This window comes from Anguilla anguilla, chromosome 8, assembly GCF_013347855.1.
Source record: "Anguilla anguilla isolate fAngAng1 chromosome 8, fAngAng1.pri, whole genome shotgun sequence".
NCBI classification, from domain to species: domain Eukaryota; kingdom Metazoa; phylum Chordata; class Actinopteri; order Anguilliformes; family Anguillidae; genus Anguilla; species Anguilla anguilla.
The window spans coordinates 41,128,806-41,153,602 of NC_049208.1; the positions used below are offsets into that span (position 1 = coordinate 41,128,806).

The following is a 24,797-nucleotide window of genomic DNA, read 5'->3' on the forward strand; positions in this document are numbered from 1 at the left end:
TGGATGATTGATGGCATGGTTTGGGGCATTGCAGAGAGCAATGGACATAAATCTGGATGACCTTCCATATGTTATTAATGCCTGTTCTGTCAGAACCACTGTCATCAAAGTAAATCTTTATTGACAATAAAGGCAATACAGTTATGTTTGGTGGTATGGCTCTGTTCTGGAGCTCTCCCGCCAACCACGCAGCCCGCGTGGATAAGGCCGGGAGGCCAGCAGCCAAACTCCCCTAGAGGGGTACACACAGAACAGATCCAGCAGCAATACAATTTCTTAACACATAGGGATGGAGCAATACAAATACTTAACACATAGGAATGGAGAAATGCAAATTCTTGACACAGGGATGGAGCTGGGGTGGTGGAAGGGATTTACAAAGCAACGTGCAGCAGCTTGCACGCAGGAGGAGCAGCCGAATGAATAGAGGGAGGCTGTTTAAGTAGACCGCCCTGTTAGTGAATGTACTGTGATAGGCGAACATCACTCAGCTGAGCAATCAGCTGATTCAGCCGGAGTGCTTGACTCTCGTGGCCAGCCAGAACTACGCGATGCTCCATTTTTGTGCTGCACAATTACTGTGAGGCTAAAAAAGAAAATATCCCTGACCAAAATGTTACTGCAGCTATTCAATACGATAGAGAGTTCCAGCCACCTACTCGGCACAATAACTTTAGAACAGAATGCAACGAAACTGAGGGGAGACGAGTGAGACATGTACTCGCAAAATTTCTTGATCCATGAACTGACAAAAGTAATATCTAAACATGGTAGAACAGTAAAGTGTTACACATATGAATGAGACGTAAAATGTTACGCTAATTTTAATGTGTTGAGTTGAAACGTCAAAAGAAAAAGATAATCTTTGAGCAGCAATCGGTGAGCAGACATCACTTTATTTTTCTGTATTTCAAAAACAGACATTAGAAAAATATTTTCCTGAGACACTTTTTGTGCAAACGGTTTAACAAGAATGTAATTTCATCTGTCGTGTTGATGTATTTTTTCACCAATAAATCTAACAAAAAAGTTTTTCTTCACATTAATCTCCTTGTGAACAAGAATAACAACAAATGCATGTCTTTCAAAAACCCAACATTAGAAAAATATTTTCTGAGACACTTTTTGTGCACACTGTTTAACAAGAATGTCAGTTCATCTGTCGTTGTGTTGATGTATTGTTTTCACCAATAAATTTAACAAAAAAGTGATAGCCTTACTTGAGTCCTTGATATTGGTTCCGTTGTTGGAATACTTCCTGGTTTCCAGTGCAAAATATTTAGGAGTTGTTGTGGAAAAGGGGAAGCTGTTCCTCCTTTTCTTCTGTTCCAAGACACACAGCTTGATCCTTGTCACAGGCCGCTTGCCTCGTGGGACTTGCTCTGCAGGATACGTCTGTCATGCGTGGCTTTCCGAGTTCTTCAACCACCGCTAATTTCATAGCAACACTAATGCAATTCCTACTGAAGGCCAGTCATGGTCAGACTTTTTGCCATGATTGAGTCGTTACTGCCTTTTTTTTTAAGCCATCAATTTCTTCTTTTCTGAGATCCAGTTTTGTGTTTATAAGGCACTTTGATTCATTTCTTTGTAGCTAGGACTCCTTGTGGAGCCAGAACTCCAAGAGCAGCAGGAAAGGCCAGTGAGGTAGAGACTGCAGGTTGGTTGGGGTTCACTGAATCAGTGTCAGTGGCTGCAGGTTGGGTGGAGTTCCCTGAATCAGTGTCAGTGGCTGCAGGTTGGGTGGAGTTCCCTGAATCAGTGTCAGTGGCTGCAGGTCGGTTGGAGTTCACACAACCAGTGTCAGTGGCTGCAGGTTGGTTGGGTTCGCTGAACAAGTGGCACAGGCTGCAATAAGAAACTCAGTCAGAACCCCAGTTCAGCAGAGCTCAGCTTATATCACACACTCAGACTCATATCACACACTTAGCTCATATCACACACTCAGACTCATATCACACACTCAGCTCATATCACACACTCAGACTCATATCACACACTCAGACTCATATCACACACTCAGACTCATATCACGCACTCAGTTTACATGTTTAACCTTATTCTACAACCATGCAACTCACTACGACAAACTCAATTATTCTATGCATGTCAAGAGTTGAATTAATGTACACATTTTATTTAACGTTACCTCAGTAACATGCATTTCAGCCAATTAAAAACTACATCAGGATTCCAGAACTGATGAAGATACAGACATTCAGCCGAACACGCATGCACGCGTACGCGCACACACACACACACAGACAAGGAACAGCACTGCAACACAGTAGACATATGAACAGGAGTAATTACAGTCTGAACCCTGGGTATCTGTACTTGATTATAATGACATTCATAAGCATTGAGTAAAGAATAGGAGCAAATATACTCACTTCTAGTAGTCTCATAGTCTGAAATTGAGACACAGAGTGTTAGAATCATACATACAGCATGTCTGACTGTCACAGTGAAACTATTAAACTGTGAAATGTTTCAGTGAGCCAGCTTTATTATGTTACTGCGCGTAAGGTGTGCCAGTGGGTCTGTGTCTGTTACTCAGTCTCAGTGTGTCAGTGTATCTGTGTGTCAGTGACTCTCACCTGAGTTTCTCTTCTTCTAAATGACGATAGCGATGACAGCGAGGGCGAGGATGAAAACAGCCAGCACACATGATGACGCCGATGATGACGCCCTTCCTGCCGTCAGGATTGAAGGTACGCAGTGCAGTCAGAGGGAATCACATTAAACACACACACACACACACACACACACACACACGCATGTACACGCATACACACATATGCACACACACATAAACACATACAACAAACACGCAATTCTTGATTAATACATTACATATTTCACATCTTCTATCATGAACTTGTGTCTAAACCATCCCTGACTATTTGTGCTAATCAGCGGAGAGTGTAGTGATTATACAGCTCACAGTATAGTGTAGTAAGAGCCAGAGGTCCTACAGAGTGAAGCACAGTGTGTTTGGGGTAAACCTGTCAGTGAGTTTGTCCTGTTTGTGGCATCAGCAGGGGTGGGGGTAAGGAAGTATATAGCAGGTCCAGGGGGCCCCTTCAGATGGAGTGTGTGGGCATGTGTGTTCAGGGGGGGTTCTTTCTTACATTGTTTTTCTGCACAAATTATTTCTAGATCTATTCCTGAATCCTGGATTATCAGTAATGTGATCCTACATGTCGCTCTCTTCCCTCTCTCCCTCTCTCTCTCTTCCTCTCTCTCCCTCTCTCTCCCTACCTCTCTCTCTCTCTCCCCCTCTCCTCTTTCTCTCACTCACTCTTGATATCTGTGTTCCTCTTGATGTTCTCCTCTCTGACAGGCAGAACGATGTCCTGTTTCAGGCTCTTGTGCTGTACAGTACAGGTGTAATTCTGGCTCTTCCAGTCCTCAGGCTTCACTCTCAGGTGAGATGTGGTCTGGAAAGTTCCGTCCTCGTTGGGCACCGTTGCCCCCTGTTCTACGTCCACATCCAGGTCCTCTCCGTTTCTCTGCCAGGTTACCGTGATGCCACGGGGGTAGAATCCGGTCACATGACAGGTAACAACAGGAGAGGAGGAGTCCTTCTGCAGCAGAGAGACCTCAGGAGCAACTGAGAGAGAGAGAGAGAGGGGGGATAGAGGGAGGACAGAGGGTGGGAGATGGAGAGAGAACAAAATTGTATTGTTAAATTTCATTTACACAGGCACTGGGTTAACCTCAATTACAATACTCAGTCAATACAGCTCAGCCATTGTTCCTTTTTATTCCACAACAAACAAAATTTCATCAGCGTTGCACGACCATTCAAAATTAAAAATCGCCATAAAAAGTCAACTACCCATCATCATCAAGCTGGTGCAGTTTTTCCAAAAGTCTCGTCCAGAAAATCATTCATCTCCAGCAACGAGTAAAGCTGCTCTTCGGTTATCTGAGAACCAAGTTTAGACATACTTAAAATATCAGAAATAGCATCTTGGTGCTTCTTTTCTTCACCATCATTAACTTCTAACGGTAAGTCCACAAACACCAACAAATCAGTCTTCGTCCCCAGTTTGATACTCATCTCTGGATTGGCTATGTAAGGTTCAATTTTGACTGTCCGTGGATTTTGATCTTTGTCTGCATTCTGGTAGAGTTGTAAAGTTCAGAAAGGCAGTAAACACAGCTGAAAAGACTACTACCCCACAATCTGGAGATTGCTGTGGGACAGACTCTCAACCGTATTACCCCACCAACACTTGCGGCCTACAGGAATGAGGATAAACAGTTTACCAGGACAGTGTCTGTTTTCATGTCGTAAAAGCACCCACAGGCCCCGTTAGGTCAGATGGGAACCTGGTTGACCATTACCCACAACTGGATGGATGTTGCCTGTGCCCTGTTAATCAAGGTGTGTCGGATGGGCCTGGATAGGCATTTGTTTTTAATGATACTGAGTAGAATGAACTTGGCAGGACTCACTCCTTTTTATGGAGCAGTCTTACAGGTGTGGCATATATTTGCTGTGTCAAGGGAAAACATCGCTACCCCTGGTTTTTGGACCCTTGAGGAGCCTTTGTTTCTTAATCCATTACTCCATGATATCTGTACACTTGATTCACCAACAGTGCGATCTAGCCTGGTGGAGGTCGGCATTTGCAAGATCCGTTATCTGCGGACGGCTGATGGGTGGCTGGCAGCGGAATGGGTGGCAGCCCTGGCGGGCTTTAAATCTGTCAGAGGACGCTGGAAGAACTTGGCACCTCACTGCCCAGACCCATGCAGGACTATCTAGGCCTCCCATTAAAAGTATTGATATCAAAATTACACCATGTTACAAGGAACAATATTTGCTATCTTACCTCAAAAATTAAACAAGCTGTATTTCCAAAGCTATGCTACCCAATGTTTCCTAAATTGTTTAAAGTAATTTGGCCCAGAAAAGAGCCATACCTTTTATCGAGCATTTAAAAAATAGGCCATAGAACTCTTATATAAGGCTCTAAAAACTGAAGAGGTCAGCCAAGCAAAGTATCCCCTCAGTCAGCTGGTGCTGAACCTCTCTAAACTAACCAATACTAGCACAAATCAGCTTCAGGTCAGCACTGCTTCACAGCTGCCAATGAGAGTCAACCAAACTATGAAACAAATCAAAAGCATATATTTGGAACACTGGAAGACCAGTGCCAAATCCCAAAATAAACAGAATTGTTATCAGTCCCTAAACAGAGAATACACACAGGCAGATTATCTGTTCTCTGTCAGAGACACAAAGCAGAGACAGATCCTGACCAAGTACATGCTCAGTGTACTGTACTCAAGTACACCTTAGCAACTGAAAAAGGTAGACATAAAAAGTCCTAGTTGCCCAAAGAGGGATGTTTATGTGGTCACTGTAAGACAGGAGAGATACAGACAGAGACCAGGGGACCTCAAACTCAGTCCTGTGTATGCTGGTTTTCATTCCAACCTCAACTGCAACCCCAGGATTTTAACAAGCAAATTTTTCATGTTTTAGAGCTGGGGGTCCCAGTCTTATCCAGAAAGGGCCAGTGTGGGTGCACACACCTGATTCTACTAATCAACTACTAGAGCTTTTTCTAAGCACCTTGATTCAATGTGTAAATGTTATAATTACAGTTATATGAAATTATTTCAGTAATTTATATATACATATCTTATATATATTTTTAGCTGCGACTATAGCTCTGGTCATGTTGGTCATGACCGAAGGTAGAGCCGAGTAAGTTTCATTACATTATTACATTATTGTGGCACATGAGTAAAGCACTGAATATCAAAAGGGGGCATTAGAAATCAATCAACTGTTTTATTTCCAATCATGTTCCCAAATACATGTCTTTTTATCATTGAACACAAGCCTGTCTCTTTCTCTGCAGGCTGCAGCAGGAGAATGCCCGGTGCGCGCACAGGCGTGTGCACTGGTCGCTTCGCACAATAATTACCTCCCCTATAAAAGATGGCGATCTGGGGCAGCAGGAGCTCTCTCTCTCTCTCGTTGTTCCTGTGGACACGCTACATAGCAGCATGCTGCGACCGTTGTGTTTTGTTCCTTTGTTTTACTTAGTTATGACTGATCTTCATTTTCTACCTTTTCTACCCATTTTCTCCAAATATTACGTCCGAATACCTGGTAGACTGTGTGGTTAGTGTTTTCTTTTCTTTTGCACTTTTTTTTTGTTGTAGCTAGTCAGGGTAGGGTAGCAGCGGACCGAAAGACTCGCTTACCCTTTCTCCCCTTTAATTTGTTCTTTCTCTTATCCCATCCTCGAAGCAAGTGAGGGCAGAAGTTATTCTATTCACACAGCTCAGTCCGGTTCTGGACTGTGAGCGTTAGGCTAGACCTGCTGGCTCTGCCCTGTCTACCTGTTTGTATGTGGGTTTGTATTGTATTGGGTTTGTTTTCATGTCATTTAATAAATATACGTTGTGGTCTTTTCAACGTGTTTGGCTTTTGTGCTGACCGTTGGTTATAATAACTCGGCAGTCTTGGGCTGTAACAGCATTTCATGCCAATAAAGCATATTTAACTGATTTGAAGTTGTGTGTGTGTGTGTGTGTGTGTGTGTGAGAGAGAGAGAGAGAGAGAGAGAGAGAGAGAGAGAGAGAGAGAGAGAGAGAGAGAGAGAGTGAGAGAGAGATGAGTGAGTGAGTGAGTGTCAAGGGTGTAAGAGGGTCAGGGACAGCGTGAGGCATGTGAAACCCATTCAAACTCAAGTCTCTTTTTTCTACATAGAGATTGCAGATGCTAATTGATCTGTGCGTAATGTGCTATTCCTGAATAGTCTGAGCAGCAGAGTTGTGCTGTACCTGTCCTCTCCAGCATGCGCTTGTAGCTCACGTACGTCTTCAGTGACTCAATGCAGATCTGGGTCTGGTACTGCTTGTCATTCTCAAGCTCAGCTGGATTCCATTTCACTGCACTGATAAACAGCAGTTGTGCAGGTGGAATGAAATTCCAGGTTTTCATGTCATCAGGGAGGAAGTATTTCCCGTCGTATTCATAACGTTCAATCCCTCCTGTGTCCCCGGTCTCATCATTCCACCGACAACCAACAATCCACTCGAGAATGAGCACACCTGAAGATAGAAAACACACACTGTCACTGCGCACATCCCACACACACACACACACACACTGTCACTGTGCACATCCCACACACACACACACACATGGTCAGTGAAAACATCCCACACACACACACACACACACACTGTCACTGAGCACGTCACACATACACACACGGTCAGTGAAAACATCCCACACACGCACACACACACACTGTCACTGTGCACATCCCCCCGCCCCCCCCACACACACACACTGTCACTGCGCACATCCCAAACACACACACACACAAACTGTCACTGTGCACACCCCCCCCCACACACACACACACACTGTCACTGCGCACATCCCACACACACGCACAGACCGTCATTGAGCACATCCCACACACACACACACACACAGTCACTGCGCACATCCCACACTTTTGTGTGTGTGTGTGTGTGTGTGTACTGTATGCGTGTGTCTATTTGCATGTGTTAAGGAGTGTGAATTTGTGAACAGGTATATGTATCCATACGTGAATTTTAATGAGTGTGTGTCTGTGCTTACCCTGAGTTGACCTGAAATGCTGCATTGCAATTCCAATATTGTCTTTGAAGATCTGATGTGCATAGAGTGCTTTCTGAGTCTGGTTGTCCCAGTACTGCTTGTCCACTGATATTTCCCTCCACTCAGTCTGGGGGATCATCCTCCTGATGTTGCTGTCATACTGCACAAACTGCTCATCATTCACAAAACCCATGATGATGAACTCTGGGGAGTCATTATCCCCACTGACAACAGTGTAGATGTACTTCAGAGAGTGAGAGGCTGTGGACACAAACACACCTTCATTAGAATAAAGCACAAAATAAATGACAGTATTTAACAGACACGCTTACCTAAACAGCATCAGACTGACAGCATTTTCTTAAAAATTCATTTACCCAGTTGGACATTTAGGAAATCCTGTGATCACTATCAAGTTCAGAATAAAAAAGGAATGCAGAGACAATTTAAGAGCTGAAGATTTCTGCATGCCATTAATTCTGTATTCAAAAGTACAAGTTATACTTGCTGCAACTGAACACCAAGAAACTGCATCTCAGAAAATGGCTTCTGAACTAAGCAAGTCACAACCATTTCTGTTACTAACATAAAAATTTAATCAGAGTAACTCAGTTGCAGCAAGTCTAATCAGAAACAGTTCACTGTCCCAGTGCTCCTGTCTCACTGCATTAGTTCTGTGGTTTTTGGTTGCTGCACTTGTACGTCTTGTTAGCCTAGTTCTGCTCAGCTGCGCAGTATTTAACGGAAGATACGCTTATCATGGAGGTGAAGATGTCCACACCATATAAATTCAAAGGTCTGAGATGCAATATAGAATAAAAAGCAGTATTAGACCTACACTGCTGTAATTACATTGGTTTGTAGCCAGAGGAACACAGGACCTTAATTGAAATATTCCTCCTTTTGTTTGTGTATTAAACTACTATACTACTGTATTAGCTGCCCATCAAATTATTGAAATCTATTAAGTCAATGCAATTTGATTATACAGTCTTTCAGTATAGACAGCACGGTGGTGCAGTGGGTAGCACTGTCACCTCACAGCAAGAAGGTCCTGGGTTTGAATGTGGAGGGCCTTTCTGTGTGGAGTTTGCATGTTTTCCTCCCACAGTCCAAAGACTTGCAGGTAGGATAATTGGAAACTCTAAAATTGCCAATAGGTATGAGTGTGTGAATGAACAGTGAGTGAATGATGTGTGTGCTTTGAGATAGATTGGCGGCCTGTCCAGGGTGTATTTCTACCTCTTGCTCAATGCACACTGGGATAGAACGTTAAAGTTGCGCAAAGCTAAAAGTATTTTTTAAAACATAAGGAAGCCAAATTACATGAGACAAGGCACAAAATAGCTGAAATAACACACCTATTAAAGGAAACAGGCCTGTCATACAGCATAATTGGTTATGAAATATGAAGTACCCCAATAGCATGAATATTTACAATCTCAAGTATTCATGCTATTGGGGTACTGCGTGGATTATTGGCATGTCCGATACAGGCCTCGCATATGCTTCCTGTATTAGGCACTGACTGCACCTGGAGCTGCGAATCAGGAACTAACTTCAGCGTCGTATTTTTTTCTAAATATAGGCTATATATAATTCAGTTTAACTTACCCGCATTTGCCCAACAAATGGCACGCAGCACAACATAAAGAAGACTGAGGACTCTCATTCCAAGAAAAATGTTCAGTTAGATTATTCCATGACAAGTTTGCGTTCTGCAGGTCTTCCACGACCTCCTCGTTGAGTTGTAACGGAAGCGATGAAACCAGGAAATGAACAGGTTTGTGAATGGGTAGCCCTTAGCCAATAGTAAACACGCAGAGACGAAGCGCCAATAACCTCTGGGGAAAATTGATGAAAATAGGTTCAGCACAAAAACTGAAAGCAAAATTCGATTGAAGGCGCTCATAATGGAATAATAATAATAATAGTAAAAGAAGAATAATATAGCCTCCTTTATTATGTACACCTGCTCGTTAGTGCAAATAATCCACTTCCCCAAATAGAGAATCGTGTGGCTGCAACTCACGCGAATGCATTATACCTGTGCGTACATGCATTGTTCAAGGCTGAAGTGAAGAACTTTGTCCTGAAGATGGCAGCAGAGTTCCCATCCAGGAAGGATCAGCTAATCTTCCTCATCAACAACTATGACATGATGCTGAGCGTGCTGATGGTGAGACAGACGGACTCAGGAGAGTGTGAGCACGCTCTGTGCACTGCCTGAGCCCCAGACATATGGCCTGAAGACTGACTGGCTGACTGATTGACTGACTGATGACTGTCTGTCTTACTGACTAACTTAATGACTGACTGACTGTGTATGAACCTGTTTGGTAAAGTGCCTGATCACAGCATCTCTCTCTCCCATTCTCTCCATCTCTCTCTCCCCCTCCTTCTCTCCCTCTCTCTCTCTCTCCCTTCCTCCCCTCTCTTTCTCTCCCCCCTCTCTCTCTCTCCTTCTCCTTTTTCCATACTGTTCCCTCCCTCTCTTTATCTCCCCCTCCTGTCCCCCTGTTTATCTGATTCTCTCTCTCTCTGTCCATGTAAAGGGACTAGGCTTGGGGAGGGTGGTGGGGGGGGGGGGGGTTGAGAATGAGGGGGTTCGATGTGAATGTACAGGGGATGAAAGGGAAGGAGGGAGGGGTGGAATGAGGGAGGAAGTGACAAGAAGTAGTGACAAGTAAATGAGGCCCTGTGAAAGGCGGAGCTACCCTGAGGCAGTTTTTCATTGGTTCGATGCCCATGATTGACAGCTCACCGTATCTCCTCCCACTTTGTGGTTAAGGGAAAACCAGCCATCATCACTGAGTCACTGCATAGCGTATTCCAGGTTCCTCTTTCCTCCCTCCCTCCATCCATCTCTGCTTTCCTCCCTTCATCTCTCCTTTCCTTTCCTCTTTATCTCTCTATTCTATGCCTTTCTGATCAAGCGATTTATTGGAATTCTCGGCACTGTAATTATAATCAAGTAATGAAGGTCAGAGGTCATAGGTCAAAGCTCATAGGTGACAGTGTAAGAATTGTTACAGTTGATTTAACTGAGACGTAAAAAAAACTCCAAACATCTGAGTCAGTCGGTGTCTGTGCAAATATTGGTTCAGCTATAATAGCTAAAAATACATCACACCATAAATGCAAACCCTGAATGCAAGATGCCCTTCAGAGCATGACATTTGGGAAAAACTGAGTTTGCGTGGTCTTTAATATAAGAACGAGAATTACGTAGCTTATAATCTCGTCACGGAATCAGCCTGTGACAGCATGCATCAACAATTCACTACTACAATGTACAACAAACTATGTGAGTGTACGTGTGCATGTGCGCATGTTCTCCTGCGTGTGGGGTTGCGTACCACAGACACATGTTCAAGGAGAACAAAGGAACAAAATGGAGTGTATGATTGGAGGGGTTTTTGAAACCAGATAAAGATAGTGGCTAAACAATGGCACATGAAAAGTGTACCGAACGGATAAAGGATAACCTTATGACTATTGGTGTGCGTTTCTTGAGATCAACAAGCCATGTTATGACCAGTTAGTAATTAAAATAGATCACATGCAAGATCTGTTCTGTGCGTGATATATATTAAAACTACTGCAGCATGGTGGATGGCTTAGGAGCCAACCACAAGAGAATGGTAACACATGGAACGTTTACATTAGGCCACGTCTACACTAATCCGGCTAAATTTGAAAACGCCGTTTTCGCGTTGTAGTGTAGACTGGGAAAACTCAGGGAAAAGGAGGAAAAGGAGATTTTCGAAAACGCCGTGACGAAAAATTGTCATGTGATCACTTTTTCATGTGATCCAGGCTGTAACCAAATTCAAAACATTCAAAATGGCAGGCGAAGTTGTGCAAGTGACGTTCTCTCTGTTATCTTATTTGATTGCTCTATTGGCATTAAACGTAGCGTTGTATCATTTACAAGCAGCATTCCTACGTAAGAGACAAGCTTTATATTCACAGCTGCTGTGCAACAGATTTCCATGAGGACAACGTCGTTACATCCCATACAGGGAACGGCAGTTTTGGGTGAGACCTGGACGAACCAGTGCGTGGTGGGACAATTTTGTCAACGAAGCAGTGATTCCCGAAGAATGGCGTGAGAATTTTAGAATGTCCAAAGACTCTCTGGAACATCTAAGCAAACTTTTACGGTCTCACATTGAAGGCCAGACAACACGAATGAGATCACCGGTGGACGTTGTTAAAAAGGTTGCATGTACTCTCTACTATTTGAGCGACGAAGACTCAGAAAATCAGCGAATGCATTTGGATTATCTCGACAAACTGTATCCGAAATAATCAGAGACGTGTGCAAGGCCATCACACTACCGCTCACAGAGCACAAAGTACAAGACCTTGTCATAAACTTTTACCAAGCGCATGACATGCCACAATGTCTAGGAGCGGTAGACGGCACATACATAGAGATTAAGCAGCCTCTAACAAATTATACTGATTTCATCAACAGAAAAGGGAAATACTCATTGAATGTGCGAGCTACTTGTGATTACAAATATACGTTCATGGATGTCGTTGTCAAATGGCCAGGCAGTGTTCACAATGCCCGTTTATTTGCAAATTCAAGCATCAATGGGTACTTGAGAGATGAAAAAATACCTTCTTGCCGAAGAGTAGTGGTGGAGGGAGAAGATGCTATTCCTGTCTTTCTGTTGGGAGACCCCACATAACCCCTTATGCCCTATGTTATGAAAGAATATGCGAGTGGCGGAGGGACTCCTCAGGAACAGTATTTCGGGTTATCTCTGTGTAGATCAAGAATGGTAATTGAATACACTTTTGGATGATTGAAGGCACGGTTTGGGGCATTGCGGAGAGCAATGGACATAAATCTGGATGACCTTCTATTTGTTATTAATGCCTGTTCTGTCAGGACCACTGTCATCAAAGTAGATTTGACAATAAAGGCAATACAGTTATGTTTGGCGGTATGGCTCTGTTCTGGAGCTCTCCCGCCAACCACGCAGCCTGCGTGGATAAGGCCGGGAGGCCAGCAGCCAAACTCCCCTAGAGGGGTACACACAGAACAGATCCAGCAGCAAAGCAAGTTCTTAACACATAGGGATGGAGCAATGCAATTTCTTAACACATAGGGATGGAGCAATACAAATTCTTAACACATAGGAATGGAGAAATGCAAATTCTTGACACAGGGATGGAGCTGGGGTGGTGGAGGAGATTTACAAAGCAACGTGCAGCAGCTTGCATGCAGGAGGAGCAGCCGAATGAATAGAGGGAGGCTGTTTAAATAGACCGCCCTGTTAGTGAATGTACTGTGATAGGCGAACATCACTCAGCTGAGCAATCAGCTGATTCAACCGGAGCGCTTGACTCTCATGGCCAGCCAGAACTACGCAACTGAGGGGAGACGAGTGAGACATGTACTCACTGTGCACATCCCCCCCCCCACACACACACACACAGTCAGTGCACACATCCCACACACACACACACGGTCAATGAAAACATCCCACACACAGACACACACTGTCACAGAGCACATCCCACACACACACACACCCACACACTGTCACTGTCACTGTGCACATTCCACACACATACACACACCGCCATTGAGCACATCCCACACACACACACACACACACACTGTCACTGAGTACATTCCACACACACACAAACAAACCGTCATTGAGCACATCCGACACAAACACACACACACACACACACACACACACACTGTCACTGGGCGCATGCCACACGCACACACTCAACGTCACTGAGCACATCCCACACACACGCACACATACACAGTTACTGAGCACATCCCACACACACACACACACACACACACACACACACACACGGTCACTGCACACATGGTCAGTGAAAACATCCCACACACACACACACACACAGTCAATGAAAACATCCCACACACACACACACACACGGCCACTCCACACATCCCACACACACACACACACAAACTGTCACTGTGCACATCCCCCCTCACACACACACACACATTGTCACTGCGCACATTCCAAACACACACACACACACACACTTTCACTGCGCACATCCCACACACACGCACAGACCGTCATTGAGCACATCCCACACACACACACACACACACACACACACTGTCACTGCGCACATCCCACACTTTTGTGTGTGTGTGTGTACTGTATGCGTGTGTCTATTTGCATGTTTTAAGGAGTGTGAATTTGTGAGCTGGTATATGTATCCATACGTGAATTTTAATGAGTGTGTGTCTGTGCTTACCCTGAGTTGACCTGAAATGCTGCATTGCAATTCCAATATTGTCTTTGAAGATCTGATGTGCATAGAGTGCTTTCTGAGTCTGTTTGTCCCAGTACTGCTTGTCCACTGATATTTCCATCCACTCAGTCTGGGGGATCATCCTCCTGATGTTGCTGTCATACTGCACAAACTGCTCATCATTCACCAAACCCGTGATGATGAACTCTGGGGAGTCAGTATCCCCAGTGACAACAGTGTAAATGTACTGCAGAGAGTGAGAGGCTGTGGACACAAACACACCATTAGAATAAAGCACAAAATAAATGACAGTATTTAACAGACACGCTTACCTAAACAGCATCAGACTGACAGCATTTTCTTAAAAATTCATTTACCCAGTTGGACATTTAGGAAATCCTGTGATCACTATCAAGTTCAGAATAAAAAAGGAACACAGAGACAATTTAAGAGCTGAAGATTTCTGCATGCCATTAATTCAGTATTCAAAAGTACAAATTATACTTGCTGCAACTGAACACCAAGAAACTGCATCTCAGAAAATGGCTTCTGAACTAAGCAAGTCAGAACCATTTCTGTTACTAACATAAAAATGTAATCAGAGTAACTCAGTTGCAGCAAGTATAATCAGAAACAGTTCACTGTCCCAGTGCTCCTGTCTCACTGCATTCTCCGATTAGTTCTGTGGTTTTTGGTTGCTGCACTTGTATGTCTTGTTAGCCTAGTTCTGCTCAGCTGCGCAGTATTTAACGGAAGATACGCTTATCATGGAGGTGAAGATGTCCACACCATATAAATTCAAAGGTCTGAGATGTAATATAGAATAAATGTCAGGACTCGTGGGGGGTACGGACCCAAAAGCAGAGGGACAAAACTCACAAATCCAAAATGGGAGGGGAACAAAAGACTTTACTGACAAAAAAGGCAAACAAACAGGGAACAGAAAAGGCCACGATGGGCAAAAACACAGACTCAAAAAATATCTAAATTAAACAGAAAACAAGAGGAACTCACAAACATGGGCAGGGCAGAACACGGGCAGGGCAGAATACAGGCAGGCAGAGCACAAGGGCAGGAACAAATGGTCTGAGTAAACATACGTAGGAACAAACACAGGGAACCAGCACCCGAGTAAAGGGAACAAAGAACTTAAATAGACAGGGGGTAACAAGACACAGGTGAACTCAAAAAACAATCAACCCAGAAAAGGAGAGAATAACAAGACACAGGTGGGAACAATGATAGAATAACGAGACAATTGGAAACAATCATACAATTAACAGGGGGGAGCAGGACACAAAACAGAAGTGCCGCCATCTGGCGGCCCAACAAGAGAATCACAGACAGGAAAACACAGAACCATGACAATAAAAAGCAGTATTAGACCTACACTGCTGTAATTACATTGGTTTGTAGCCAGAGGAACACAGGACCTTAATTGAAATATTCCTCCTTTTGTTTGTGTATTAAACTACTATACTACTGTATTAGCTGCCCATCAAATTAGTTAAATCTATTAAGTCAATGCAATTTGATTATACAGTCTTTCAGTATAGACAGCACGGTGGTGCAGTGAGTAGCACTGTCACCTCACAGCAAGAAGGTCCTGGGTTTGAATGTGGAGGGCCTTTCTGTGTGGAGTGTCCATGTTTTCCCCATGTCTGCATGGGTGTCCTCCCACAATCCAAAGACTTGCAGGTAGGATAATTGGAAACTCTAAAATAGGTATGAGTGTGTGAATGAACAGTGAGTGAATGATGTGTGTGATTTGTGATAGATTGGCAGCCTGTCCAGGGTGTATTTCTACCTCTTGCTCAATGCACACTGGGATAGGCTCCCTGCCCCCCATCCCCCCAGCCTTCCTCTTTCATACATTCTACCACTCCACTTCCCTCTTCTTCACACACTCTTACTCCCCACACTCCTACTCACAGCTTTCCCTGCTGTTTACAAGCTGTAAGGCAGACATTACAGTCATGTGGCCTGTCAGTGATTTGGCGCTTTTCGAGTTGTCTGCCCAACCTAGCTCTGTGAGCTTTGCATCATTTGTCATCAAGGACAATAATATTGTCATTATTAATAACAAGATATCCAGTGCCAAAACAAATTCATACCATATATTTTTGCTGGATCAACAGTTTTTACTTCTGTAACAATTAAAGGCATATTACCGAATCTGATTTTATCTTGTGTTACACATTTGTGTTAAGAGCCTCTCCATTGACCTGCGACACATGGCCATTACTTTATGAAAGGGCAACAGCAAAGGAGAGGAAATAACAGGTGATGGATCAATAGAAACGGAGGAGTCAGTAGCTGAAAGTGTCACTGCCGTTTGTGGTACTCAACAGATATTTGGAAACACCGGCTGCAGACCAGAGACTTACTACTACCTCTCTCTGGAATTCGCCAGAAAAAACCAAGCGTTTCCTCCACCCTATAGTTACTAGCCTAATCAAAATCGTTCTTTGGTGGGAAGAATGGCTGTTTTATGCACAAAGCAGTACATCAAAGAATTGGGATTTGGGGTTTCTGTGACCATTTTGTACAGGAAAACTAGAACGTTAACGTCGCGCAAAGCTAAAAGTATTTTTTAAAACATAAGGAAGCCAACTTACATGAGACAAGGCACAAAATAGCTGAAATAACACACCTATTAAAGGAAACAGGCCTGTCATACAGCATAATTGGTTATGAAATATGAAGTACCCCAATAGCATGAATATTTACAATCTCAAGTATTCATGCTATTGGGGTACTGCGTGGATTATCACATTGACCTTTATTAAACCTGAATTTCTTTCTCAGTTCTGTATTTGCATGTTTGTTACAGGCCTCGCATATGCTTCCTGTATTAGGCACTGACCGCAACCGGAGCTGCGAATGAGGAACTAACTTCAGCGTCGTATTCATTTCTAATATAGGCTATGTATAATTCAGTTTAACTTACCCGCATTTGCCCAACAAATGCCATGCAGCACAACACAAAGAAGACCGAGGACTCTCATTCCGAGAAAAATGTTCAGTCAGATTATTCCATGACAAGTTTGCGTTCTGCAGGTCTTCCACGACGTCCTCGTTGAGTTGTAACAGAAGCGATGAAATCAGGAAATGAACAGGTTGGTAAATGAAAGGGTAGCCCTTAGCCAATAGTAAACGCGCAGAGACGAAGCGTCAATAACCTCTGGGGCAAATTGATGAAAATAGGCTCGGCACCGAAACTGAAAGCAAAATTCGATTGAAGGCGCTCAAAATGGAATAATAATAATAATAATAATAGTAATAGTAATAGTAAAAGAAGAAGAATATAGCCTCCTTTATTATGTACACCTGCTCGTTAGCGCAAATAATCCACTTCCCCAAATAGAGAATCCTGTGGCTGCAACTCACTATAATAAGCATGCGGACATGGTCAACAATTAAGGCTATTTTGGGGGCAAAAGGGGGTCCTACCCTATATACAGTGCAGTGCGTTAGTTTTGTGGTGACACAAGTACAGTGACACAAATTTGGTTATTTTGGCTCTGTACTCCAGCGCATTGGATTTGAAATGAAGCAATCACTATGGGGCAGAGTGCAGACTGTCTAATCTGAGGTTATTTACATCCGTATGGCTGATCCATGTAAGAATTACAGCCTTTTATATTCATAGCCTCCCCTGTTTTAAGGGAGCAAATGTAATTTGACAAATTAACATAAACAGAAATAAAGCCCTCATATTTAGTGCTTGGTTACAAATCCTTTACATTCAATGACTGCCTGATGTCTGTGAACCATAGACATCACCAGATGCTGAGTTTCTTCCCTGGTGATCTTCAGCAAGTGAAACGCATGTTCAGCTGGATGCAGGGCAGGCAGTTGACTTGGCCAGTCAAAGACACCGTCCACATTTTTTCCACAACTCATTTGCTGCTGTAGCAGTATGTTTGGGGTCATCGTCCTGCTGCAAGGTGAAGCACTGTCCAATCTGAGCTGATAAGATATTTCTGTCCACTTCAGAATTCATCCTGTTGCTGCCATCAGCAGTCAGTGAAGACAAGTGAGCTTTTTCAGTGGCAGCTACATATGTCCAAGTCATAACACTACCTTCGCGTTGTAGTGTAGACTGGGAAAATGCAGGGAAAAGGAGATTTTCGAAAACCGTGATGCAAAAGTGTCATGTGATCACTTTTTCATGTGATCCAGGCTGTAGCCAAATTCAAAACATTCAAAATGGCAGGCGAAGTTGTGCAAGTGACGTTCTCTCTGTTATCTTATTTGATTGCTCTATTGGCATTAAACGTAGCGTTGTATCATTTACAAGCAGCATTCCTACGTAAGAGACAAGCTTTATATTCACAGCTGCTGTGCAACAGATTTCCACGAGGACAATGTCGTTACATCCCGTACAGGGAACGGCGGTTTTGGGTGAGACCTGGACGAACCAGTGCGTGGTGGGACAATTTTGTCAACGAAGCAGTGATTCCCGAAGAATGGCGTGAGAATTTTAGAATGTCCAAAGACTCTCTGGAACATCTAAGCAAACTTTTACAGCCTCACATTGAAGGCCAGACAACACGAATGAGATCACCGGTGGACGTTGTTAAAAAGGTTGCATGTACTTTCTACTATTTGAGCGACGAAGGCAGACTCCGAAAATCAGCGAATGCATTTGGATTATCTCGACAAACTGTATCCAAAATAATCAGAGATGTGTGCAAGGCCATCACCGTTCACCTGGGCCCTAAGTACATCACACTACCGCTCACAGAGCACGAAGTACAAGACCTTGTCATAAACTTTTACCAAGCGCACGGCATGCCACAATGTCTAGGAGCGGTAGATGGAACATACATAGAGATTAAGCAGCCTGTAACAAATTATACTGATTACATCAACAGAAAAGGGAAATACTCATTGAATGTGCAAGCTACTTGTGATTACAAATATGTGTTCATGGATGTCGTTGTCAAATGGCCAAGCAGTGTTCACGATGCCCGTATATTTGCAAATTCAAGCATCAATGCTTGAGAGACGAAAAAATACCTTCTTGCCGAAGAGTAGTGGTGGAGGGAGAAGACGCTATTCCTGTCTTTCTGTTGAGAGAACCCACATAACCCCTTATGCCCTATGTTATGAAAGAATATGCGAGTGGCGGAGGGACTCCTCAGGAACAGTATTTCGGGTTATCTCTGTGTAGATCAAGAATGGTAATTGAATGCACTTTTGGATGATTGATGGCATGGTTTGGGGCATTGCGGAGAGCAATGGTCATAAATCTGGATGACCTTCCATATGTTATTAATGCCTGTTCTGTCAGAACCACTGTCATCAAAGTAAATCTTTATTGACAATAAAGGCAATACAGTTATGTTTGGTGGTATGGCTCTGTTCTGGAGCTCTCCCGCCAACCACGCAGCCCGCGTGGATAAGGCCGGGAGGCCAGCAGCCAAACTCCCCTAGAGGGGTACACACAGAACAGATCCAGCAGCAAAGCAAGTTCTTAACACATAGGGATGGAGCAATGCAATTTATTAACACATTGGGATGGAGCAATACAAATTCTTAACACATAGGAATGAAGAAATGCAAATTCTTGACACAGGGATGGAGCTGGGGTGGTGGAGGGGATTTACAAAGCAACGTGCAGCAGCTTGCGTGCAGGAGGAGCAGCCGAATGAGTAGAGGGAGGCTGTTTAAGTAGACCGCCCTGTTAAGTGAATATACTGTGATAGGCGAACATCACCCGGAGCGCTTGACTCTCGTGGCCAGCCAGAACTACGCGATGCTCCATTTTTGTGCTGCACAATTACTGTAAAGCTAAAAAAGAAAATATCCCTGACCAAAATGTTACTGTAGCTATTCAATACGATAGAGTTCCAGCCACCTACTCGGCACAATAACTTTAGAACAGAATGCAACGAAACTGAGGGGAGACGAGTGAGACATGTACTCGCAAAATTTCTTGATCCATGAACTGACAAAAGTAATATCTAAACATGGTAGAACAGTAAAGTGTTACACATATGAATGAGACGTAAAACGTTACGCTAATTTTAATGTGTTGAGTTGAAACATCAAAAGAAAAAGATAATCTTTGAGCAGTAATCAGTGAGAAGACATCACTTTATTTTTCTGTATTTCAATAACAGAACATTAGAAAAATATTTTCCTGAGACACTTTTTGTGCAAACGGTTTAACAAGAATGACATTTCATCTGCCGTTATATGTATTTTTCCGACCAATTAATTTTAACAAAAACGTTTTTCTTCACATTAATCTCATTGTAAACAAGAATAATAACAAATGCATGTCTTTCAAAAACAGAACATTAGAAAAATATTTTCCTGAGACACTTTTTGTGCACACTGTTTAACAAGAATGTCATTTCATCTGTTATTGTTTTGATGTATTTTTTTCACCAATAAATTTAACAAAAAAGTTATAGCCTTACTTGAGTCCTTGATATTGGTTCCGTTGTTGGAATACTTCCTGGTTTCCAGTGCAAAATATTTAGGATTTGTAGTGGAAAGGGGGAAGCTGTTCACCCTTTTCTTCTGTTCCAAGACACGCAGCTTGATCCTTGTCACAGGCCGCTTGCCTCGTGGGACTTGCTCTGCAGGATACTGTCAGGGTTCTGTGTCTCCCCCCTGTCATTCCTGGTTGGGCCGCCAGATGGCGGCACCTCTGCTTTGTGTCCTGTTAATTGTTTTATTGTTTCCAATTACCCATTATTAGTTGCTTATTGTCTCGTGTTCCCTTCCCTCTCTGTGGCCTGATTGTTCATTGTGCCCTCCTGTGTCTCGTCTGCGTCATGTCTAATTAAGTCCCCCTCTTCCCTGACTCAGGTGCTGGATCCTTGCTTGTTTGTTGCCCGTTGCCTTTTGCTGCTTGCATGTTGCCTGTTGCCTGTTGCCTGTTTCCTGCTTCTTGCCCTTTGTCTGCCCCTTGCCTGTTGCCTGCCTGTTGCTCGTTGCCTGTTCCTCGTCTACTCTGTTCTCTGCATTTTTTTTTGGGAATTTTGTATTTTTGTTTTCCCACATTTTTTGAGAGTTTTTCTTTGTTTGTAATAACCGCCCTGCGAGGCGTTCTGTTCCCTTTGTTCCCCTTTATTTTTCTGTAAAGTCTTTGTTCTTTCGACCTTTTGGAGTTTTGTATTTTTGCACTCTGCATTTGGGTCCATTCCCACGCCCCTCCTGACAGATACGTCCGTCATGCGCGGCTTTCCGAGTTCTTCAACCACCGCTAGTTTCATAGCAACACAAATGCAATTCCTAATGGAGGCTAGTCGTGGTCAGACTTTTTGCCATGGTTGAGTCGTTACTGCCTTTTTTTTAAGCCATCAATTTTTTCTTTTCTGAGATCCAGTTTTGTGTTTATAAGGCACTTTGATTCACTTCTTTGTAGCTAGGACTCCTTGTGGAGCCAGAACTCCAACAGCTGCAGGAAAGGCCAGTGAGGTAGAGACTGCAGGTTGGTTGGGGTTCACTGAATCAGTGTCAGTGGCTGCAGGTTGGGTGGAGTTCCCTGAATCAGTGTCAGTGGCTGCAGGTTGGGTGGAGTTCCCTGAATCAGTGTCAGTGGCTGCAGGTCGGTTGGAGTTCACACAAGCAGTGTCAGTGGCTGTAGGTTGGTTGGGTTCGCTGAACAAGTGGCACAGGCTGCAATAAGAAACTCAGTCAGAACCCCAGTTCAGCAGAGCTCAGCTTATATCACACACTCAGACTCATATCACACACTCAGCTCATATCACACACTCAGACTCATAACACACACTCAGATTCATATCACACACTCAGCTCATATTACGCACTCAGGCTCATATCACACACTCAGCTCATATCACGCACTCAGTTTACATGTTTAACCTTATTCTACAACCAACCAACTCACTACGACTGACTCAATTATTCTATGCATGTCAAGAGTTGAATTAATGTACACATTTTATTTAACATTACCTCAGTAACATGCATTTCAGCCAATTAAAAACTACATCAGGATTCCAGAACTGATGAAGATACAGACATTCAGCCAAACACGCATGCACGCGCACACACACAGACAAGGAACAGCACTGCAACACAGTAGACATATGAACAGGAGTAATTACAGTCTGAACCCTGGGTATCTGTACTTGATTATAATGACATTCATAAGCATTGAGTAAAGAATAGGAGCAAATATACTCACTTCTAGTCGTCCCATAGTCTGAAATTGAGACACAGAGAGTTAGAATCACACATGCAGCATGTCTGACTGTCACAGTGAAACTATTAAACTGTGAAATGTTTCAGTGTGCCAGCTTTATTATGTTACTGCGCTTAAGGTGTGCCAGTGGGTCTGTGTCTGTTACTCAGTCTCAGTGTGTCAGTGTATCTGTGTGTCAGTGACTCTCACCTGAGTTTCTCTTCTAAATGACGATAGCGATGACAGCGAGGGCGAGGATGAAAACGGCCAGCACACATGATGACGCCGATGATGACGCCCTTCCTGCCGTCAGGATTGAAGCTACGCAGTGCAGTCAGAGGGAATCACATTAAACACACACACACACACACACACACACGTACACGCATGTACACGCATGCACACATATGCAGACACACAAACACATACAACAAACATGCAATTCTTGATTAATACATTACATATTTCACATCTTCTATCATGAACTTGTGTCTAAACCATCCCTGACTATTTGTGTTAATCAGTGGAGAGTGTAGTGATTATACAGCTCACAGTACATAGTGTAGTAAGAGCCAGAGGTCCTACAGAGTGAAGCACAGTGTGTTTGGGCTAAACCTCTCTGTGAGTTTGTCCTGTTTGTGGCGTCAGCAGGGGTGGGGGTAAGGACGTATATAGCAGGTCCAGAGGGCCCCTTCAGATGGAGTGTGTGGGCATGTGTGTTCAGGGGGGACTCTTTCTTACATTGTTTTTCTGCACAAATTATTTCTAGATCTATTCCTGAATCCTGGATTATCAGTAATGTGATCCTATATATCGCTCTTTTCCCTCTCTCCCTCTCTCTCTCTCCTCTCTCTCTCTCTCCCCCCCTCTCCTCTCTCTCTCACTCACTCTTGATATCTGTGTTCCTCTTGATGTTCTCCTCTCTGACAGGCAGAACGATGTCCTGTTTCAGGCTCTTGTGCTGTACAGTACAGGTGTAATTCTGGCTCTTCCAGTCCTCAGGCTTCACTCTCAGGTGAGATCTGGTCTGGAAAGTTCCGTCCTCGTTGCGCACCATCTCCCCCAGCTCTACGTCCACATCCAGGTCCTCTCCGTTTCTCTGCCAGGTTACCATGATGTCACGGGGGTAGAATCCGGTCAAATGACAGGTAACAACAGGAGAGGAGGAGTCCTGCAGCAGAGAGACCTCAGGAGCAACTGAGAGAGAGCGAGAGAGAGAGAGAGAGAGGGGGGATAGAGGGTGGGAGATAGAGGGATTGTTCATTCTAATTTACACAGGCAGTGGGCAAACATCAATTACAATGCTCAGTCAATACAGCTCAGCCATTGTTCCTTTTTATTCCCCAACAAACAAAATTTCATCAGCATTGCACGACCATTCAAAATTAAAAATCGCCATAAAAGTCAACTACCCATCATCACCAAGCTGGTGCAGTTTTTCCAAAAGTCTCATCCAGAAAATCATTTATCTCCAGCAACGAGTAAAGCTGCTCTTCGGTTATCTGAGAACCAAGTTTAGACATACTTAAAATATCAGAAATAGCATCCTGGTGCTTCTTTTCTTCACCATCATTAACTTCTAACAGTAAGTCCACAGACACCAACAAATCAGTCTTTGTCCCCAGTTTGATACTCATCTCTGGATTGGCTATGTAAGGTTCAATTTTGACTGTCCGTGGATTTTGATCTTTGCCTTCTGGTAGAGTCGCAAAGATCAGAAGGCTGTAAACACAGCTGAAAAGATTACTACATCTGGAGATTGCTGTGGGACAGTCTCGCAACCTTTTTACCCCACCAACACTTGTGGCCTACAGGAATGAGGATAAACAGTTTACCAGGACATTGTCTGTTTTCATGTCATAAAAGCACCCACAGGCCCCGTTGGGTCAGATGGGAACCTGGTTGACCATTACCCACAACTGGATGGATGTTGCCTGTGCCCTGTTAGTCAAGGTGTGTCGGATGGGCCTGGATAGGCATTTGTTTTTAATGATACTGAGTAGAATGAACTTGGCAGGACTCACTCCTTTTTATGGACCAGTCTTACAGGTGTGGCAGATATTTGTGTCAAGGGAAAACCGCTACCCCTGTTTTTTGGACCCTTGAGGAGCCTTTGTTTCTTAATCCATTACTCCATATCGGTACACTTGATTCACCAACAGTGCGATCTAGCCTGTGTGTGTGTGTGTGTGTGTGTGTGTGAGAGAGAGAGAGAGAGAGAGAGAGTATCAAGGGTGTAAGAGGGTCAGGGACAGTGTGAGGTATGTGAAACCCATTCAAACTCAAGTCTCCTTTTTCTACATAGAGATTGCAGATGCTAATTGATCTGTGCGTAATGTGCTATTGCTGAACAGTCTGAGCAGCAGAGTTGTGCTGTACCTGTCCTCTCCAGAGTGCTCTTGTAGCTCACATACTTCTTCAGTGACTCAATGCAGATCTGGATCTGGTACTGCTTGTCATTCTCAAGCACAGCTGGATTCCATTTCACTGCACTGATAAACAGCAGCTGTGCAGGTGGAATTAAATTCCAGGTTTTCATGGCATCAGTGAGGAAGTATTTCCTGTCGTATTCATAACGTTCAATCCCTCCTGTCTCCCCGGTCTCATCATTCCACTGACAGCCAACAATCCACTCGAGAATGTGCACACCTGAAGATAGAAAACACACACTGTCACTGCGCATATCCCACACACACACACACACACTGTCACTGTGCACAT

The 24,797-nt window shown here is 43.7% G+C and overlaps 3 protein-coding genes across 7 annotated transcripts in view; all 3 read right to left on the reverse strand.

Annotated features, from left to right (window-relative positions):
- LOC118234441 (H-2 class I histocompatibility antigen, Q8 alpha chain-like) overlaps nucleotides 1-17,049 on the reverse strand; it is a 63,860-nt gene extending 46,811 nt beyond the window's left edge. Inside the window, exon 1 of the mRNA XM_035430973.1 lies at nucleotides 16,857-17,049. Within this exon, the coding sequence (XP_035286864.1) occupies nucleotides 16,857-16,914 (58 nt within the window). The 5' untranslated portion in view covers nucleotides 16,915-17,049. The remainder of the gene's footprint in view (nucleotides 1-16,856) is intronic.
- On the reverse strand, nucleotides 1,524-9,401 carry LOC118234442 (class I histocompatibility antigen, F10 alpha chain-like). 4 transcript variants are annotated; one of them, XM_035430977.1, is made up of 7 exons: nucleotides 9,242-9,401; nucleotides 7,628-7,888; nucleotides 6,817-7,086; nucleotides 3,305-3,616; nucleotides 2,601-2,696; nucleotides 2,394-2,411; nucleotides 1,524-1,848 (listed from the first exon to the last, which is right to left on the reverse strand). In XM_035430977.1, exons 1-5 carry the CDS (start codon nucleotides 9,297-9,299, stop codon nucleotides 2,617-2,619), a joined length of 981 nt encoding a protein of 326 aa, XP_035286868.1. In that variant the 5' UTR covers nucleotides 9,300-9,401; the 3' UTR covers nucleotides 1,524-1,848; nucleotides 2,394-2,411; nucleotides 2,601-2,616. The 4 variants fall into 4 exon arrangements, with proteins under 4 accessions (XP_035286868.1, XP_035286865.1, XP_035286866.1 ...); XM_035430974.1 differs by having other exon boundaries at nucleotides 2,601-2,708; XM_035430975.1 differs by having other exon boundaries at nucleotides 2,601-2,708; nucleotides 6,817-7,079; nucleotides 7,621-7,888.
- A 4,173-nt stretch (nucleotides 17,050-21,222) lies between the features above and the next one.
- On the reverse strand, nucleotides 21,223-24,797 carry LOC118234444 (H-2 class I histocompatibility antigen, Q7 alpha chain-like). 2 transcript variants are annotated; one of them, XM_035430980.1, is made up of 4 exons: nucleotides 24,456-24,797; nucleotides 22,965-23,273; nucleotides 22,080-22,379; nucleotides 21,223-21,547 (listed from the first exon to the last, which is right to left on the reverse strand). In XM_035430980.1, the coding sequence occupies exons 1-3, from the start codon at nucleotides 24,757-24,759 to the stop codon at nucleotides 22,300-22,302; spliced, it is 693 nt and encodes a 230-aa protein (XP_035286871.1). In that variant the 5' UTR covers nucleotides 24,760-24,797; the 3' UTR covers nucleotides 21,223-21,547; nucleotides 22,080-22,299. The 2 variants fall into 2 exon arrangements, with proteins under 2 accessions (XP_035286871.1, XP_035286870.1); XM_035430979.1 differs by having other exon boundaries at nucleotides 22,080-22,391.